Raw genomic sequence first — 22196 nt, 5'->3', positions numbered from 1 at the left:
TCTTTAAACAATGGCACAGCTTCTTTGTCAGCAGATCAAGCCTCTCCATTAATGGTAATCTGGCAAATATCAAATTGTTTTTACCACTGATCCAGCCATTAAACACTAGCAGTAAGTTATGAATATTCTCATTATATTTGCTTCTGAAATTGCAACATTTTTTTCTGCAGTATCAGCCCTCTTAAATTTTTATGACACAAAAATGAAGCTTCCTCAACTTCTTTGTGCTTATCTTTCAGCATTGCCTTCCTTACTTTTATTCCATTTACACTAGCTTGGGGAGCTCACCAGTTTTCAATTTCTGTACATTGTTTCTTCCAGTATCCAATTGCACTTTTCCTATCTGACTCCAAAGCAATAGTTTTGGCTGGTAACCCAGAATCCAGTTGCAGTAAAGGCATGTAGTTTCAGATCCGTAGTCATTCCAAGTTCTTTTCATTTATCACCATTTTCAAACAGTTAAATTAAAACACAAATGACCACACAAAACTACAGTTTAACAATGCATGCACTTTGGACATCTGATACACAGCTGGAGTTACATATAATAAATTAAACCTCATTTTATCACAGAGAAGTATTATGATATTAATTAAGTAGACTGCATTAAGCAGGCTGATAGAATGGATGCCAGACAGTCATGAGCTGGGTAGTTGAAGGTCTACTGTACATTGTCTGAAGAGTGTAGTCCCATGAGGAAATGAAATAAAATCAGCATGTGATTTAGTGGAGCAGAAGACTGGTGGAGTGAGAAAAGAGGATTAGTTGCTAGCTTTAAAAATGAAAATGTGTATAGCATCTTTAGTAAATTTGTTGTGTCCATTAGTTACAACATAAGCTTCAGTAAACAGTTCTCTTGATTATCTGCAAAAAGTCTTCTATAAACAACAACTACTTTACAGAAAGAAATAATAAAATCTTTAAAATCATAATGATAAAGTATCAACATAATCAATAAGAGAATATTCTTGTGAGTTTATTAACATCTCATACTTTTAGCATAATGAGTAATTTGTCACCTGGAACCATTCAAGATCAACTGAAAGATCCCAACGTCAAGTCTCTGTACAAGGAAGGCAGTTAAAAAAAAATCATCAAACTTTCACCAAATTTCACTTTTGCCAACATTCACTATAACTGCAATTTTTTAATATACAACAAAGCAGATTCTTGATCATCTAACTAGAAACAACATATTGTCCAACCCATAGATTGGGTTTATGAATCTTTTATGATACTGAAAATGTGCTCTGAATGCCAAATACTATTTTGTCAGATGGTTAGGTGTTGATCACTGTATTTTAAGATTACCTGGTCATAATCATCATATAATGCTTAGTCTCACTCTTGGATCATTTGACATGTGTACAGAATGAAAAGCCACCAATATTGGCATGTAGATGAATTGCTGAAAAAAAAGAGCATTAACCATATCTATATGAAGATGTAAGCTGAATATATGTTCATGTAAGCATAAGGCTTGTTTACCAGACATTATAACTGAGTTATCAATTCAATCCATCACTTAATATTGGAAGTAGGTTTATTATCAAAACACAATCAAAAATACAGATACAGGTTAACTGTCTCCTGAAAGATGAACATTTCCCTTTCTCCACAACACAATATTATTTAGAATTGTACAACTACTCTGTTAAGAAGAATGTCACAAATTATTCCAGAACTATTGAATATGGTGTTACGAATACTGACAAAAGATCAGAAACATCCCCTCAAAAATGAATAAAAAAAACTATGTTCTACTAGGGTTTCAATTTGTGATTTTTTGTTCCAAATCTTTAATTCTGTTTCAGGTTTCAGACAAAGGTGGTGGAATTCCCCGAAGTGCAACTGATCAGTTGTTTCATTACATGTACTCCACAGCTCCACAGCCACCCAAATCTGATGCTCACACTGTACCTCTTGCAGGTAAAGTATTATTTCTGAAAGGAAGAGAAAATATTAAATTTTGTTATATTCCATTTGCACATCCCTGTTTATGTTTCAGAGTATAATTATTCAAACTTCAGTGTTAAAACAAATCATCTAATGTGGACATCAGTCCATTGAAATCAGATGTGTGTTTTGTAAAATAGTAAGAACTGACACAGTATTATTTAAAAAGAAAAATGCAGTGTCCATTATTTTGTTTCTTACTTGTCTTCAGTATATAGTGCATGTTGTACAATGATGATTCAAATCATTATGGCAGCTGCCCACTCGAAGATTTAATGATGACCGGTAGTGTTGCAGGCACATGAAGCAATAAGGAAGGTATATACGCAAAGCACAGATGAGCTGGGAATCATTCTAGTGGTGATATATGCCACAGATGGAGAAATCTGTGGACATTAGTGACTTTGACAAGGGACAGTGATAGTTATATCCTGGCCCCTGTGAGTGAGCATTGTGCAAACAGCAAAACTGGTTGGCTGTTCTCGTGTTACTGTGATAAGCATTTTGGTAAAGTGTTTGAATAATGGTGAAAGCATGAGCAGGTGACAAGATGTTGGGACATCCAAGCCTCATCACAGAACATGGAGATCGTAGGCTTGCCCTCTCCATAAAGCAGGATTGGTGGCATTCTGTAGCAGGTCTGATGATAGAGTACAGTTCTGGTTCAGGCAAAAGTGTTTCAATACACACCATTCAGTGCACATTTTTGAGCTTTGGGATCTGCTGCAGATGACACCTACATGTGCCCTTGTTGACTCAATGACATCATCAGTTAAGATTGCAGTGGGCACAAGCTCATCGAGTTTGGACTGTAGATGGAAACATGTTGCCTGGTCACATGAATTACTTTTCTTGTTATGCCATGTTACAATTGTGCCAAGATACGTCATCATCCAAATGAACAACTGCTGGAAATATAATATGTGATAGTAATCAAAGGCATGATGACAGCTTTGGGCTATTTGAGCATTATTGCAAAACATCTACCTCCCTCAATGCTTGATGTTTCCCCAATGGAGATAGTGTCTTCCAACAGGATAACTGTCCATCTCACTAGACCAAAATCACACTGCAATGATTTGAGGAGCATGATAGTGAAGTATCATTAATGTCTTGGCTACCAAATTTGTCCAATCTGAACCCGATGGGACACATCTGGGATGCTATCAGGTGCCAGGTCAGTGCCCACAAACCACTGGCCCTTAATTTACAGAAACTGTGCGACTTGTGCATAGGCATCTTGTGTCATGTAACTATGGAAGCCTATCAAGCATGTAAAATCCACATCATGCAGAATCGCCAATGTATTGCATTCCAAAGGTGGAGCAATGCGTTATTAACCAGATGGTTAACAATGGCCTGATTCATCAGTGTACAGTATTGATATTGTAAATGGTGCTTTTTAATAAAACTTATGTGTATTGTAATTTGTAAGATAAAAAAGGGCATTTTATAGATAAAGTGATTACTATGTAGGTAAAAACAGGTGTGAAGTATTTTGGGAATATCGTCCTTCTGAATTTCTTCATACAGAGTGCATAGCAGTTAAAGAGGAAAGAAAAGTAAGTCATTTGCTGGGACAGGTAGTGTTTCATGCCGAAAGGGAGACTGAAGGATGTAACAAAGTAGAGCTTGACATGAAGCAGTGAGACTGGAATTGGAGCAAACATTTATTGTAGGTGAATGACTGTGATTTCACTCAAGTGACAGTTAGTGAAGTGGCTCTGCCTACAGTAGTGCTGTTCTTTCAAGGGTGGTGCTGTTTCAAGGTCCTTAATTTGCTGCTCTGTCACTTTCCACACTCTCAGAAGAGTATGTATGAGGCAGAAATACTTTTAAAATTAGCAAGTCACAGAACTGATTTACTTCAGGTAATATATACCACATGTAAGTAATATATGGTAATAAACTGCAATTTTTTCAATAGTATGGACACTTTGATGGTTTGCACTGCAAGGCTCCCAGTGGACAAATCACAAACATTATTCTGTGCATCTTTAGATCTGTTGGTAGTTGTTGTTGTTTTCAGTGTGAGCACTGGTTTTGTGCAGCTCTCCTTGCTGTTTATTCTGTGTAAACCTCTGCATCTCTGCATAACTACAACAACCTACATCCATTAGAACTTGCTTCCTCTAGTCAAACAGTGGCCTCCTGGTACAATTTTTACCACTCAAATTCCTATCATTTACGTTCATTATTTTTTGATGCCCAGGATGTATTGTATTCACTAACATTTTCTTTTACTCAAGTTGTATCATAAATTTATTTTATCCTCAATTCAGTTCAGTGCTTCTTCATTAACTGCCTGATCTACCCATCTAATCTTCATCATTCATCTATAATACCACATTTCAGAAGCTTGTATTCTCTTATTTCATTAACTGTTTATCATACACATTTCATTACCAGCACTTCAGAAATGTCTCCTAAACTCATAAGTTTCTATTTGATGTTAACAAATTTCTATTTTTCAGAAGCCCTTTTCTTGCCATTGTCGGCATGCATTCTACATCCTCTTCGCTACTTGGGCCATCATCTTTTCCTTTGCTGTACAAGTAACAAAACTTGGCTATGTTTAGTATCTCATTTAGTAATCTAATTATATCACCACACCTGATTTAATTTGACTACATTCGTTTACCGTTGTCATACTTTTGGTGTTGTTAATCTTATAACCTCTTTTCAAGACATTGTCCATCCCATTCATCTGATCTTCCAAGTCCTCTGCCATCACTGGCTGGATTAAAATGTCATTGGAAAATCTCACAGTTTGTTTATATATGCATTATCGCCAAGGGCTTAAGTGGTTTCAAACAGTATTGCTATAGCATTTAATTTGTTGGTGTTGGGGGTGCTACAACGAAATCAAGAAAGAATATGATCAGTTTGCTGTACAATTTTTCAGACCCTGCTTAATCAGCAAACATTTTCTAAGGGAGCAGCTTCATCATAATATTGAGGATGCATCCTACTCAGATTAACAGTTTTCATTAGTCCTACTACTGTAGGAGGACTGAAGTGTGACATACAAATAGATACAGAATTCCGTTGTCCTCTCTGAACCTGCAGTTCACACCTTTCTGTAAGACCACACTTTAATACAGAATCTGTGTCCATTTTGGATACCACACTGCTTGCTAGAGGAGAAAATTAATTATTTCTCTCTCATGATGCAAATAAATGCTCAAAAATTCTGAAGTGATCTATCATTATTATGAGAATTGCATTTTTTTGCAGCTTGTGAAATCTAGGTGTATTGCCAGTACATTGCAACAAAGTCACTTAGAAAGAAGGGAGTGTAGGAAGATGAGGATGTCTGTTTTCACCACTATAAGATACTGAATTCATGAAATGCTGTAACTGGGGATTTACATGCTGAACAGTGTCGATCTAAAGTCACAGAAGAGCATAATAATGTCTATCAAAATGAACTTTCTTTGACTGCAGAGCTGCTCTAAGTGTGAGACTGTTAATGTGTCCAACTACTTCAAATTGCTTGCAGAAAAAAATTAAAAAAGTGAGTGATTTTGAAGTGTTGTGGGATGCACTGAATGCAGTGGAAATTAATCATATATGAAAGTATAAAGCTTGGGGGCTATTGTAAATTGTTCCAAGTGACCATTGTACATATCCTCTGTATACAGTTCAGTGGTAACTGCATAAGTATGTAAAATGACGTTTCTTCCAAATGAGCTTGAAGCTTGACTAGGATGCTGGTTAAAATGTTAAAAAGAAATATAGAAATTGAGATGAGTGAAAAGACAGTTATGTAGGAACTTTAGAACACGACTGGTCTCTGAAAAGTTTGATGGACAGATTAAACAATAACATAATGTATGTGTAATGCATACAGTGGAGCACCAAGTTCTGTGAAATGGACATGTTCAGATGAGAGTTGGAACTTGATATCCCAGATAATGAATTGTGCTCTGAAGAAGAAGAAGCAGCAGCAGCACTCAGTTTCTCTATTATAGTGGGAGTTAATTCTTTCCCATTTCCACATGAGTTATTTTGGTGTATCTAATACTAAATATGTGCTTACTGTTAACAATCAGTCAAATTGAACCATGAGCCATCTACTGAATGATGAAGTTAAAGATATGAAATGACATAACTACGTGCTCAGTAAAAACTGAAATAATATGAGCATGTGAATGTCCATTTTGAGACCATTCTGTAGAGATATTTTCGCCCCCAACTGGATAAAAAATGAGAGGCTATGTAGTTTCTACATGCTGGATAGTGCTTAAAAGTAAATTGTAAGTGACAGATCCTTTGTAAGCTTATCTTCTGTATTAACTCAATGTAATTTTCATAGTAAGTTCATGCCAATGACCAATCAGCATAGATACTGTAATTTCAAAATTTATGTGAAGTAGCAATTTATTAAGCAATTTAAATTTTCTGTCACTCTCTGCCATCAAAATTGAGTTATAATTGAACTTTTTCTAGGTTATGGTTATGGTCTCCCAATTTCTCGTCTGTATGCGAGGTATTTCCATGGGGATTTGATGCTGCTTTCCTGTGATGGATATGGAACAGACACTATAATTTACATGAAGGTTTGATATATATTATTCTGTGGGTTTTCTTTTTAAGTTTATGGTCAATTTGAAAGAAAAAAGTAATTTCTATGCACAGATATTAAATTATGTAAAATTCTAACCATGACACACAAAATCATGGAAAGATGTTTGCTGTAGTCTCTCACAAATCATGAATAGTAAGAAACAAGAGAGTCTAGGATGCGAGACTGACGGAAACAAGCAAAGGACTCTGTACAGCTGAAGCCATATCTCGATGATAAAGTGCTCACTTGTGTAGTCCAACAACCTGACTAATGCAGATAACAAGTTTTTGAAAGAGTTTCTTTTCTTTTAAAGTTGATTTCCATTTATATAGCAATGATTTGTACCAGAAGCCTCAACATCAAATCTCGCTGCTTTTCTACAATTATCTATAGATCATGTCCACACTATCGCGACTGTCTGTCACATTAAGTTTCCTTTCTCTCCAAGAACACTGAATACTTGATAAAGAACCTCAATGACTGGTGTAAACAATGCGTGTATGTATTCCACATAGTCTTTCCACATCTTATCTTCTGTACTTTTTTTGGAGTCTTGACAGATTTCACATATTATTCTCTTCAACTGTTATTTCATTCTTTCACTTTTGAAAATGTTTTGCACTCAAATATGGAAATTATCAGAAGTTTACAGCCAGAATACCATGCAGATTCATAGGTAGAATGAAAATGCTAACTGTAAGTACTGAAAGCTCTTAACCCATTCCCCTCTTCCTCACTACCAAAATAAAGTAATATGCTTATTTCTCCCAACATATGGTTCATTATTAGCTAGGTATTGATCCTCCCCTCTAATCTTCGTTAGTGATAGTTGATGGAAAATATTCCATTGAAAGTAGGTAACCAAACTGATATCTTTGTCTGGAAATCAATTGAATGAAGGTTGGTTCTTGGTAAATAACCTTTCATCCGATTTTGTGAAAATTTGTAGTATATTCAACAACAAAAGTCACATAAGTGGATGCCTCGGGAGTCTAACAGGCTTAAAGTGAAACCACTACTGTAGTGTTGTTATTTACAATTTGAAAAAGAAACTGTTTGTTTTTTGTTTGGATGACATTTAAATTTATATATTTATGACAGGTAAAATGTAAGAATATATTGCTACCTTGTAAAGGAAAGGAGTTCAGTGACAACAATGAATACAAAGATGTCAGATTCATTTTATCTTGGGTGCAAGTACAACAGTTCTATGTATCAAAAGGGCCTTCTTGCTTTTAACAGAAATAGGAGAAACCAGTTTAAAAGTTATTAAAATTTCTGGACTTTGGTAGGTGATTGCTGTTGTTGTAGCAGCTAGTACAAGAATGGAGAAACAAGTATGTTGATAGGTGGCAGAGACAATTCCACAGAAAGAAAAAAAATCACTATTTGAATATCTTTGTATAATAAAACTGTTTGTTCTTAATTTTAAATGGCATCTAAGCTCACGTACAGGTGTAAGTTAAAACATTCCTGGTTCTTTTGTTGATAAAGTCAGTATTCAATAAACACACTTAAATTCATAAGTCTTGAGAAAACTTTGACAATTCTAATAATAGATTTATTTATTTATTTATAAACAAACCTATTGTTTCTATAGTCACAGGCTTTCAAAAACCATTTATAATGGATCAAATCAGATTTTGACGATTCTGTAATTTTTTGCTCATTTCTGAATATTATTGGACAGGAGTTTCATTACTTTCATGATCTGTCATGATCATCATAATATCTGAAATTTTATTGAAAATTATGGTCCAGATTGCAGTATATTGTCAGGCTGTAATTGGTTTCATATTACAGAACCATACAGCCTAGAATGAATATATAAATGTCAACATATGAAGGATGTGCACAAATAATGCTATATGGCACATTTTGCAGTTGTTGAGAAACTGACAAAAACTGTTAGTTCCAGAGAATTAATATGATATAATAACGTAATAGCAGATATGTATTGTTTGTGCATACAGACTGTGGAAAATACTAATTTCTGGTTTTTAAAATTGCGCTAAGCACAGATTTTTTAAAAATAAGTAAGTTTTAAAACTGAATAATGCTGTATGGCAATGGATGTATAGTGTTATTCCAGATCAGTCAGTGCTCTGCTGTAATTATAAGGTGTCTAGAATCCAAAAATAGTAAGTAAGAGATTTAAAACAAGATACTAAATAATATTTATTGTAAACTGAATTGCTTGATCTTAAAACAAATACAACATTAGTTTATCAAGTTTAGGCTCAAATCTAGTACATTATAGTAAGTTGTCACACTGCAGATTTTCATAAAACTGCCTGTATTTTGGTTCCATATATTTCGTCATGACCAATAGATCCCTTTTCTTCTGCTTATGAACTTTGTGTCCCGTTATAGAGCAACCAGAATTCAGAAGGCAATGGACAATTTTTTACTTGATGTTTACAACCATGCTTTTCAATACAGTGCTTTCCCATGGGTGAAGCACATTGTGGGTACGGCGCATGCTTAAACCTCCAGGATCGTCACTACACAGCTTCAACCAAAGTACATTGGCAATTTTCAAAGCAGGTCAACGCATATGACATGTATATTGTTATTCCTCTTAGCCATTTCCGTATCATTTTTTAGGACTTTGTATGCTTTGTCTACCCTTGAATGATGCAACTGACTCTCAATTTTGATCTTTTGCAGTTCTACTTCATCTGAAGCTGCACTCATTTTGTTAAACAACAACTCGCACTGTCTGCAAGTATCTGATCTAGGTGTTCCAAAACGCAGAATAAAATCTGTTTGAAACACACTTTGATAGTATGACCTGCTTATTGACTTATCAGGAAACTTTTCGGTAAACAACCGATACATCCTACAGAGGTTGGGATCGAGGTGCATACATTCTTTTGAGAATTTTTTCCTGCTGTATTGGTTCATCTGCTTTGGGAGACTCGATATGTGTTGCCAAATAAGAGCCCTGTCATCATTTGATATGGCATGTGGCCTATTGCAATGTTTTCCTCTACCATCTTTAGGAGTGGTTATTCCACTTTTTACTTTACATTGCAGAGCCTGCATTCATCACTGGATGATGGAGAATATGTCAAGCAATGTTTTTTGACACACTTCTTTTGAGTAAAATTTGTGTTTGAAAGTAGCTTCTTTCTGTGAAGTATCGTCTGTCTTACCTCTCCTGTGCCTGGCTGGCATGCCTATTTCCATGAATTTTATTAAGTATATGGACTGCTCACCATATGTTAAGGCATGATATTCTTCGTACAGCTTTAACTTCATTTCCAGGTTTATGTTCTTGCAACCTTCTTTTGAGCACACTTCTGCATTGCATACACGATCCTGAATCACGAAAACAATCACTATTACTACCTAATATTCAACTAGATTATCAAATTTCACATTCTCTTTTAATAATATAGCATTACTCAGACTGAGTATTCTATTTTTCGCAATGATAACTACAAAACTGTAGTTAATTTCATTCATGTTGCATACTTTTACTGTGATGTTTTCAGAAGATACACATAACATGTCATTAGAGCCATGTACTCTTCAGGGCACATCGCTGCTTTACAGGACACACATGATTCTCTAAAGATATACACCTTTTTACAAAACCCATACAGCATTATTCCACTCACCTGTGTTGGAGGCTGTTTTGCAGGAACTACCTTACCTTTTCGTGATTTATGTTCCAGTCCAGCATCACGAAGCCTTTTCCTCTTAATATCCTGCCAAAGCGTCACCTTGCTGCACTCTGCCAGTCTTGTAACATACAGCATTGTTCGTGCAGGGGCACGAAAACTGTGCGTGTCTTGTCGCTGTTTAGTGCTGCCCTCGGACGGTGAACATGTCAATTATAACAGCAGGCGATGCAGACTGCCATATACAGCATTATTCCACACAGTTCTACGAAATGTCAAAATGTGCCATACAGTGTTATTCGTGCGCATGCTTCATATAATGATATCACACCACAATTATAACGAATGAGAATAATATTTGAACATTGTTTCCAATATCGGCCCTCACATATTTCACACATAGCACAGATAAGGTGTTTTAATGAAAGTGATAGGCATGATGGAATATAAGGATTGTACTGTTCTTCTGCTGCTCTGTTTGTTTTGGAAGGACCCAGGTGGTAGGCATATGTTACCCTTTGAAATGCTAGCAGGAGGAAAGGGTAACAGTACACCCTAATAGTCACAGGTTTGGTGAGCTTAATAGCTATGAACAGCAATGCAAATGAAAGGAAAATGAATGAGTGCTATCTTGTTTGTGTGACTGTAATGGATTGCACAGCTTAGTCCTTGGTGTCGGGTCAGTACTAGACAACTAAAATAGTGGTGGACTTGTTTTCATTAATGGTTTGATGCTGCTTGCAGCAAGCTAGATTTGTAGCATATTCACCATTTGGCTTGGCTTCAGTTGTCCAGGAATTGCAAATGCAATGGAAAGAAATGGATACATGGACAGTATGGCTGGCATGCTGAGTGACAAAGTGTAATGTTTTTGAATGAGGCTTATGATAGCTTCTTCTATAGTGAAACCCAAGTACTATCTAGTTAGAAAGTCTCTTGCGATGGCTTGAAATCTGCTGGAGACATTTTTAATGAGTTGTCTGAATGCCTGTTGAGGTACAACAGCCTACTATTCCTTCTGCAAGAGCCAAAACCAAGAAAGCTCGTGATTTTGGAATCTGGGGTCTGGAATGAAGTTGTCATTCCAACTTGTGCCAAAGGTGTCTCCTTGCATTCAGGTTAGGTCTTGGGGGCTATCCAATCTGTTTGAGGAATGTTAGTTTGCAGAAACCATTGTTTCACCGATGCTGCTTTATGACGGGAGCGTTGTCATGCTAATACAATCTATCATCATCTCCAAACTGTTCCTCTACCATAAGCATTACACAATATTGTGAGATGTATTCATATTCTTCTTCATTTACTGCTTCCTTAAGTGCAATAGAGAGACCATACTCTAACCACAAAAAACACCCCCATACAGTAAGACCAACTCCTTTGTACTTCACTATTGGCCCTACACACAATGGCAAGTAATGTTTTCAAGGCATTCACAAACCTAAACCCTTCCATTCGACTGCCACAGGGTATTGCATGGTTAATCATGACACTCTCCAGTGGTGTCACTCTTTACTCCACCTAAAATGTTTTTAACATTGATTATAGAAATTTGTGGATTATGATGAGCTGCTCAACCATTGTATCCTATTTTTTCTTAATTCCTTCCACACAGTCATAGTGCTAGCTGTACTGCTGGTAACATTTTGGAACTCACAAGTTATTCCTTCACATTTCCTCTTCACAACCACATTACCAACATTGGACTTGAACAGCTTCAGAATGGTTGAAATGACCCTGATGGATTTATCACTCCAGTGATTAGTCTATATTTGAAGTCGCAGAGCTCTCTTAGTTGACCCATTCTTCTGTCACTGCTTCTCTATGGACCACACAATACTACTCCCCACCTCTTTTTTATAGTGGCAGGTTTGCCTCTCATAACTCCTAGAGGTCAATTCTACATTTTGTAGGGGTTTCCAGTTACTTTTGACCAGATAGTGTAGTTTGATATTCTAGTAGGCCTTAAATCTCGTTTCAGGCTGTCTGAGCATGTAATATGAAATGGTCATTTTGCTTTCCTTGTGGCACAGAACTTCTACAAAACTACAGCATTCAGAGTAAAACTCGCTACTAATTTCAGTTGGTATGCTAATCGCCATTGGGTAGTTGTGATGGGGACCTGACCATTATAAAATTGTTGGATGCTTCGTATGCTTTTGTTACATACACATGAACTGCTTTGGATTTTTTAATTGTTTTACATGATTTTAACTGAGTGTAGTACTTGCCACACTAAGGATACTAATTTATATTAATAGCAAATCATCAATAAATGATTTTAAAAGGAACTTCAGCTGTGTTCTTTATACTTCCATAAAAATTATTGAAACCTGTCATTGTCTTGCAATATGATCTGTAATTATGTATAGAATTTCGTTTATTAATAAACCAGCTGTTGTTTCTTTACCTGAGAGGTATGACACTTAAAATCATTAAAATAATATTATTATATTACTAAATATGTCAGTTGCAAATTATACATTTTCTTCATCACAGTAAATGAAGTTTGCTTTACTTTAAATTTTTAATTTTTCCCAATTTTTTTTTCCCATCAAACATGTTTATTCTCCATGCCTTTCTAGAATTTCAATTTATTACGTACACATTGAGTTAGGATCATTCTCCTTTTAGCAGTCCTGATGGAAAGGGAGACTAATGTGCACATGTGTAATATATTGGAATTCAGCAGCTACATGTGATTTGTGACAAGGAAATAAATTGTGCATTTTTTTTAAAATGTAAGCTGTTTACTGGTTTTATAGTCACTTACACTTTTAGGGAAAACACAGATAAGTTTACTCTTATTTATATGACTGCTATAACTAAAAATAATAAAGAAAACTTCTTTTTAGGCACTCTCCAATGAGGCAAATGAATTGCTTCCAATTTTCAACAAGACGTCAACAAAATATTATCGCACATCGATCCCTACGGGAGATTGGAGCAACTGCTCCAACATTCGGCATTTGACGATGAATCGATTACGAAGCTAGCCAATGTTGCATGGTTGATTTCATGTGAACTACTCCTGTCTAAGCTTTTAAAATTAAAAATGGAAGTGGTTTCATTTCTGGATGAAGACTTCTTGAATTTCTAGAAGAGACAGATCTTCCATCATGGGTGAAATTCCAAGAAAAGACTTTATCCTCAACTGTTTATTTGTCATCATTTATTGGGAATAACAATATTGTTTATAATTGTGTGTATATTTGCAGGTGATAAGCAGACATAAAGAACCTTTTTTTTGTATAGAGGCAATGGAGAGCAAGAGAATAAGACTGCAGATAGAAATAAGCAACTGAAGTTTATTTGAAACAGGGGTAAATATTGTATTTTGAGCACAGAACTGCACATGTGTAACTGGTAGTTTTGCCAGTCTTCTAATTTTCTTGTGTACAGTATGATTGTAGTATGTTTTAAGGACTTCTTTAGTCTATCAGTAACTAGATCAATGTGTGTGCAATATACATCTAACATTAAATGTAAATGTTATAGATTATGTTCAGATTTTATGCTTAACAGGCATATTTCTGTGGGTAAAACTACACAGAAAAATGTTAGTAATCAAGCTCCTTATGGGTGATAAATGAAAAGCTGAGAGCTTTCTTCACCTCTTATTGTTGTTATTGTGCCTGTTGTTTGTGCTGTGACTGCAGTTGTTATTTTATGGTATGATGTAAGTTTTTGCATTTACCATGGCTTTCCTATCTCCCTTTTCTGTTTACCTATAATGTCATGCAAATTTTACAATAGGATGTCATGTCTTAGAACAGAACCTACCATTTTTAAAATGTTTTACTTGTTGGATTTCAATAATATACCTATTTACATTCCAACAGTACAAAATATGTCATTTTTAATTTACTAATTCACATAACATTATTGAGTAAGGTGTGATTCTTTCTCAGACTTGTTTCTTTATGTGCAGTGTACTGTTTCAATTAGATTATTGTTGTTGTATATCACATTTTAAATTGTGTTGAATATTAAGTTATTGTATACATAGACTGGATAATAAATAATTATTTTCATTAGAAGGGACAGAGAACTCAAGTCATGAGATGAAATGGCAGCCTATAATCATATTATGAGTAATTATTGAGAACAGCAGTTGTTGAAACTGAATTGTTCTCAATATCTCAAAATTCTTGTTTGATCCAATATTAACTGCAACAATGTTTACTCCTCCCCCATCTTTCTCTGTATCTGTTTTCTGTATTAGCAATGAAGTGTAGTAGAGGACAAAATAGTCTTTTACTAAAAGTTACTCATTTCAGGGAGCAGCACTCTGTTTTGGAAGTCAGTTTCAATCATATAGTAGTGCACTATGATGGTGCAGTCAACTCAATTTTTAGTTAATTCTCAACGTTAATGCCTTAGTTGCTCACATGCAGAGAACATGGATTTTGTCATTTCCTGTAACTCCACTTTTAATTCTTCTATCTCACTAGAGATATTTAGATAGACCAAAAGCTTATCCTTGCTCTCAACATCAGGAACTATCTCATGAGCAGTAGAAAACAAAACTTGTTTGAGACAAACTTTCATCATTAGAACTGAATTTTTGCATTGAGTCTTTAAGGGAGAAAAATTGAGGGTTGAGGAAGAGAAGTGTTTCTTATTTGCCCTTTCAGTTTTGACACAAAGAGAAGAAGGAAAAAGGAAAACAACCATCCATTCTAGAACTATGGTGTCAATAGTTTTATACTCCATCCCACCACAGTTTCAGCTGCTGATTTCTGTTGCCTTTTTCCCCCTATTTCAGCATAAGTTTTAGTTTTCTATTTTGACTTTCTTGTTTCAGTGTCATATTCTCTGCTTTTAATTTTTGTTTGGAAACTGTATCTTATCAAAGATGGTTTTTATATGTGTCTTTCCTAAAAACACAATAGACTGCTTGACTAGTTGAAGTACCTGTGTATTTTTAACATAAAAGCAATAGCTTTCTCTTTTTAAGATGACCTTGCTGCTGTGAAATTAAATACAATTAAAATAGCATGGAATTTTGTATTGTATGTTACATATTAAAACCATTTGCTGGACCAGGACTTGAAACTGTGTCCCTGTAGGCAGTATGTTATCATAAGCAGGAAAGGTCTGTCTTTTACAATGTGGAATGACTGATGATAGAGCTGTGTACCTTATTTTGGTCAGTCATTCCATTAAGCATTTTCTTTTGTTGATCCACATAGGTGATTCAGCTTAGTTAAAAACATATCAGTGTTGATGTACTGCTGATTTCTTTTTCCTGTGAGCTTACAGACATGTTAAAATTCAGCCACATCCACTGCCATACAATTTTATATACAATGGTTTTTTGAAATTTTACACCTGGATGCCTGTGAGAATATAGTATTATTAACCATGAAAAATTCAGGTTTATTTATTGTCTGTTGTTAAGAAACATGTACTATTACTTGTCATAAAGGTGTAATGTGGTAAGAAATGAACATGATACAGGAAATCAAGTAATGATTTCTTTAACTTTCATATTAACCAACTATCCCTCAAATTGCAACAATATTATGAGAGAGAGAGAGAGAGAGAGAGAGAGATGGTATCAGAGCTACAGGCCAAATAGATCTAGCCCAAAATGGGATGAATATAAGAGATGGTGAAAGGAGACAAATAGTAGGCAATAAATAATAAGATATGAGTTTCACTTTAAACAAGACCAGAGCTTGTCTCAGCCTAATCTTTGTTGAACCACATTGGACTCTTACTCTCTAATTGTCTTACTAAGGAAGGTTAGTGTGGCTTGCATAGTAGGTAGTATAAGGATCAAAAGTTAAGCAGTAAAGTAAAGGACAATGGAGGTAACAAAAATCATACCAAAGGGGGGGGGGTGTATTTGAAATACATTTTGTCTTATATTTTTGTAAGCATCTAAATCTGAGTCTAACATATTGTGAGATGACAGATCAGCTCCATGAATTCCCCCCTTCCCTACTATTAGTCTTCGTTCTATTATTTGCCCTATGTTGCTGTTTTTTCGTCGGTCATTTATTCTATTTGTCTTCACATCCATTTTAATTGTTTTGCCCAACCAATTTTCAGTGTCTTCATGCTTTTACTGTTCCATCATGATTTTTCCACTTTTACCACTAGTTTTTGTCCCCCCCCCCCCCCCCCCCCCACTTCATATCATCTTTCATGCTCTTTAGAACATTTCAACAGGCTACATACTAGGATAGTTCCCTTACGTTAAAAAAAAAAAAATCAAGTAGACTGTCATATTTTTATTTTTAAACCTACTTTAATTTCTCAGTTGTAGGCAAAAAGACTCTGTTTAATATGTCTTATTTATTCTTCACAGCCATATGGAAACTGTGCGTAGTAATCTAACAGCTGTTTAATTATACAGTCTATGTAAGAACCTTGACAGCAAGTCAACTTTTTCCCAACTACTCCCACACTAATAACCTGAGATCCCTTGTATCATGTTGCATTGTTACAGTAAATTTATAAATAACACATATTATTGTTTGGTGGATTATGTATAATCTCCTGCAGATATACTATAATGACGCCAATCTGACATCCAGCACACAGACAACTATACGCTCACCCACGAGTGAACAGCTGAATGCATAAATGTGATGAGCTTTGATTACATTTTTGGTAATATTATTTGAATCACTTTACACAACTGTGCTTGAATACCTTAAACAAAGATGCCACATCCTTCTCCATTTGTTAACAAATGTTAAAAAGTGTGTGCTGTTTAATGCTCGTATGAATGATGAAGCATTAACTGGTAACTAAAACAGGAAAAAATGAAAGTCACCTATTACACGGGAAAAATATATTAAAAACAAAGATTCCAAGACTTACCAAGTGGGAAAGCGCCGGTAGACAGGCACAATAAAATAACACACAAACACACACACAAAATTACGAGCTTTCCCAATCGGCGGTTGCTTCGTCAGGAAAGAGGAAAGATGAAAGGAAAGATGAAAGGATGTGGATTTTAAGGGAGAGGGTAAGGAATCATTCCAATCCTGGGAGCGGAAAGACTTACCTTAGGGGGAAAAAAGGATAGATATATAAGCGCGCGCGAGCGCCCCCGCCCCCCCCCCCCACCACACACACACACACACACACACACACACACACACACACACACACACACACACAAGCAGATATATTTAAAGGCAATCCTTTCATCTTTCCTTCTCCTTCCCTCTTTCCTGACGAAGCAACCGCCGGTTGCGAAGGCTCATAATTTTGTGTGTGTGTTTGTGTGTTATTTTATTGTGCCTGTCTACCAGTGCTTTCCCGCTTGGTAAGTCTTGGAATCTTTGTTTTTAATATATTTTTCCCATGTGGAAGTTTCTTTCTATTTTATTCACCTATTACTTGGTGTGTGATAACTGCTTCATTTGTTATAGAGGGATGTTTCTTAATTACTGAAAGCTATTAACCAAGGGAAAAAATTATGAGTACTTTCTTGACCTGTGAAGTTTGCGGTGGTCTATTCCCAGGTGAAACCAATTTGAAAGATCAAACTTCATGCAGAATTTAAAACACATACTGATAGGATGGCATTAAAGGAGAAGAGAGTTTTTTTCAGCACATTCAAGAGCAATGACTGTGGGCTGTTTATGGAGAGATTGAAAAAGAATGCAAGAAAACGGGTTCACTGTTGAAGAAACTGTAGAAAACATTATTTTTAAAAATTTATACATTTCAACAGTTAAGTGTGTTCAGAATTATAATAAAACAGATTTGTCAACAGAAGTGTAGCAACAGCAAGGGACCTAATGTGTCCCTTCTACATGTGAGATGAGAAAATGTGAGCACTGGTATTTCCATTTATTATTGAAATGAGATTTTACTGTTTATGGATTTACAGTTTTGTATACTTCAGTTGTATTATTGGTTAAATGCTATACAAAATTTTTTTGTTTGTTCTGTGGAACCGAAAAGAGATAATAACTTCAAATGTGACTGAAATTTCAGGAGTAAGAATACAGGAATGACTTAAATGAATTACAAGAAAATATCATTACATTTCAAGCTTGGTGGCATTGGTATTATATGTAATAAAGAAGTCAAAGGAAATACATAACAATATTTAAAAAATAACCTTAACTTTAAAACATTGTAGCCATTTCATTTGTTTATTCCATGGTCTCTGCAACTTGGGTAACATACAAATAAGATATAATAAAGGAAAAATGTTTTCATGTTCTATGATACAGTATTAGCTAACTTAATGAGAGATTACTGGCTTTTGAGGAAGTACAACATCACTAAAATAAAAATATGTTTTTCTGGAATTTTTATCACAGAAGTGATATTGTGTAACTGTCTGACAGAAAGCTGACTGATTTTACTCGTAAAATTCTCTTAGGAGCCTCTTTATTCTTTTTTTATGAAGCCACTGTTGAATTGGAAATAAGATTTGCATATAGTTGCTTCATTACATGCTGTGTAACCTTTCTTTCTTTTATTTTAAAAACTGTAAGCTCATACAGGCTGTGAGTCATAATCAGGAGAATTATGGCCTGATTAGTGATGTAAATCTGAAGTTGTAACTTAGTAATCATAATTTTCTAGAATGTTAAAAGCTCATACAACAATTCCTTAAGTGAAGCCACACTCAACTTATTTCTCTTTCTACATCTACATCTATATATACTCTGCAAGCCACTTTATGCTGTGCACTGGAGGGTAGTATGTGTACTACCACTATTTACTAATGTTTCTGTTTCAGTCATGAATTAGGTGGAAAGAACAACTATTGGTAAGCATTTGTATGAGCTCAAATCTGTTCTAATTTTACTTTCATGAAGGTAGCAATACATTAGTCCACTCTTCTGGGAACTAATGCCCTTGGAATTTTAACAGTAAACCACAATGTGATGCACAGTGCCTTTCTCATAATGTCTGCTGCTGGAGTTGGGTTAGCATCTCTGTGATCTTTACTAAAAGAACCCATGCTGAAAGCTCCACTTTTCTTCATATCTTATATATTTTTCTATCAATACTGCCTGGTAAGGGTCCCAGACGTAACTGCCAGTTGGAGGAGGATTTTGTAAACCACCTCCTTCATGTGTGGAGTACACATTAAGAGAATTCTTCCAATGGACCTGCCTTTCCCGTGATTATTTTTATTCAGTTGTTCACTTTAAACCACACCATACATGTACTCCCTGATATTTAATGGATGAGACATCCAGTGATTGCTATGCAGTAGTGTAATTGCACAATAGCAAGTCTTTCTGCCTGTTTATGCACAGCATGATAATTTGTATATGTTGATGCACCAAGCATTGATCCTCTACTGATCTTCCTATGTTTCACTGGAGTTTTCTAGTAACTTCTGTATATATAAGAGCATCATCCACAAAAAACCCAGTGGAACTCCCAGCATAACCCATTAGGCCATTCATTCGTATTGTGAAAAGTAATAGTTCCATAACACACCAGAAGCTAGTATTATACCTGAAGTTTTCTCTTTGTTATGAAAAAGTGCTGTGTTTTATTTAGTAGGATCTCTTCAATCCAGTCAGAGTGTCGATCTGATATTGCATAATCTCTGATTTTCTTCATTAGGAAAGGCTGATGTCTTGTTCCTTGACTTCCAGAATATGTTGGATACACTTCTGCCCTGTGGCCAAATGAAGAAAATTTGTATCTACTGCCTTCTGAATCTTGTAGTCACATGGAGTGAGCTGGGCTGCACAAGATCATCATTGGTGAAATTAATATTGACTCCTACAGAGGAGATGTTCAGTTTACAACAAGGTTATTACATTCAGACATAAAACTTCCCAGACTGAAATAATTCTCTTTTTCTAATAACCAGATTAGTGACCATCAAACTTGAAAATTTCCTGTTATTATTAATGTGCTTGCAGAAATGTTAAATTATATATCCACTACAATTCAAGAAATGTTTATCTGTACTGAACTATGAGAACCTTTCATTAGTGTCATTTAGTAGCTGATGGAGAGAGCATGGAATAATTGTATCAATAGTATTTATGCATATAAATGTTATTAGTAAATCATGATCATTTGGACTTAGAATATTGAGGTTGATACCATGAGAAAGTATTTTCTGATAATTCAGTGTACAAGCAATAAATGGAGTTAATGTTTTGTCTTATCATCAATTGAAACTGTAAACTATTATTATAACTGAATAGCCCTTACAAGAAAAGTATCATTAATAATGAGGAACAATGAAGTATAAGCATTCTTGTTTCTTAAGAAAAGAATAAAGTGCTACAGATCAATAGCTGAAAATGAAAAAAAATGTATATGATTTCTGGCCCACTTATTTAGTGCAAATGAAGAAATAATGGAGGTCTGACTGATAAATTTCAAGTCTGAAAAATGTTTATCAACATGTATTATTGGAGTAGTGGTTTAGTTTCTATCTGCAATTCAGAGTCATAAGGTATGGTCATTGGTGGGGAGGGGTTGGGGAGGGGGGGGGGGGGAAGAGACTAGTGAAATTAATCAATATGAGTTATTTATGAGTTATCATAATCACACATACTACAAAACTTTTTTTCGGCTGCGTAATACTCTGTTACATCCAAAGCTTCCAGTTTCCAGATCTGCTTAGGTCATGATATGGCAGTGTCTGCTAATTTTGTAAAAATATGTTTTGTTTTGAAATGTGGTGTTTTTAGTAGTGTGTATGATGACTGTAATATGACTCGAGCAGAATGTATTAGAAGAGGTTCGAGACAATTTCCCCAACTGTTCCTTTGTGTAAGGTAAGAACTGTTAAGGAGAGATGAAAGATAGGTGGAAAACTTTATTAGACAAAATTACATGTTAACTACATTGTTAATGAGATGTATTTCAGGCCCCAATGCATGTATTTGTCAAAGCATTTTCATGTTTGCATTAGAGCCCTGCAAGTTGTTCCAGAGAATATTAGGTGGTATTTAATTTCAGGGTGATGTACCAGCTTCTACACCTTGGCAGCTATCCACAATCTGTTTGATGTTGGCGTAGTGAATCAGTTTGTAAATGTGTGAGAGTGAAGACACTGATTAACAAGGAGATATATTGAAAGTATGACTATGTCAAAGCAGGTGTGGATCCACAAAGATCTGCTAGGTGAAAGAGAGACTTAATGTGGTGTGAATATAATGTGAAATGGAGATTTTTTTGATGGTTAGTAAGGAACCTTTGTTCTAGTGAAAGTGGGAAACACTGTATCCACCAAAGATACCAACTGGAATAAATCATGGTAATAAAAATATACTGAATCAGATAAGGAATTTAGTTGACACTTTTATATTGTTGAAAACATTTTGAGTTGTGGGAAGAAAAGTAAGGACTATTTTAAGTGGAATGTAAAGAATTTGAGATGTGAAGGAATTGTATATAAGCTACAGGTCTACAATATTTTGTGTGTCATGTCCTCTTACAGCTTTTCTTTATAAACAGTGGGATGTTAGACTCTATCCAACATATATTCACTAATAACAAAGAATAACACAAAGTGGAGGAGGATAATACATTTCCAATCCCATTAATGTGACCACTTGTCCAAAGCCCGAATAACCACCTTCTGCACTGCAGAACATTGCAAGGCATGCAGGAAGAGAATCAATGAGATTCTGAAAGGTACAGACAGGGATATAAAGCCATGCTGACTCCAGTACCTGGTCAGCTGTGCTAGGTTCCTTGGTTGAGGATTAATGGTGCGAACAGCCCAATCAAAGTCATCTCACATATTCTTGATTGGGTTTAAATCTGAGGAGTTTGGTGGCCAAGAGAGTATGGTAAACTCAACATAGTGCTCTCCAAATCATACACGTACACTGCGATGTGTGTGACACATTGCATCATCCTGGTGGTAACCATAATGCTGAGGAAAAACGCACAGCATGTTGGCATGGACTAGGTCCCCAAGGATAGATGCATATTTGCGTTGATCCATTGTACCTTCCAGAATGACAAGATCACACAGGCAATACTATGAAAAGATTCCCCAGGCCACAATACTAACTCCTCCAGCCTGGACCCTTCAAACAAGTGTTGCAGGGTGTTTGTCATCTGTTGGACAG

The 22196-nt window shown here is 35.5% G+C and overlaps 1 protein-coding gene across 1 annotated transcript in view; it reads left to right on the top strand.

Moving 5' to 3' along the window:
* Positions 1 to 15623, top strand: part of LOC126297488 (pyruvate dehydrogenase (acetyl-transferring) kinase, mitochondrial) — a 360831-nt gene extending 345208 nt beyond the window's left edge. The window contains exons 6-8 of the mRNA XM_049988367.1: positions 1815 to 1929; positions 6409 to 6518; positions 13008 to 15623. Coding sequence (XP_049844324.1) covers positions 1815 to 1929; positions 6409 to 6518; positions 13008 to 13148 — 366 coding nt within the window. The 3' untranslated portion in view covers positions 13149 to 15623. The remainder of the gene's footprint in view (positions 1 to 1814; positions 1930 to 6408; positions 6519 to 13007) is intronic.
* Positions 15624 to 22196: the final 6573 nt, after the last annotated feature.

This window comes from Schistocerca gregaria, chromosome X (genome assembly GCF_023897955.1).
Source record: "Schistocerca gregaria isolate iqSchGreg1 chromosome X, iqSchGreg1.2, whole genome shotgun sequence".
NCBI classification, from domain to species: domain Eukaryota; kingdom Metazoa; phylum Arthropoda; class Insecta; order Orthoptera; family Acrididae; genus Schistocerca; species Schistocerca gregaria.
Note: the sequence above shows the minus strand (reverse complement) of the source record. Positions and strands in the feature narration are given on the sequence as shown.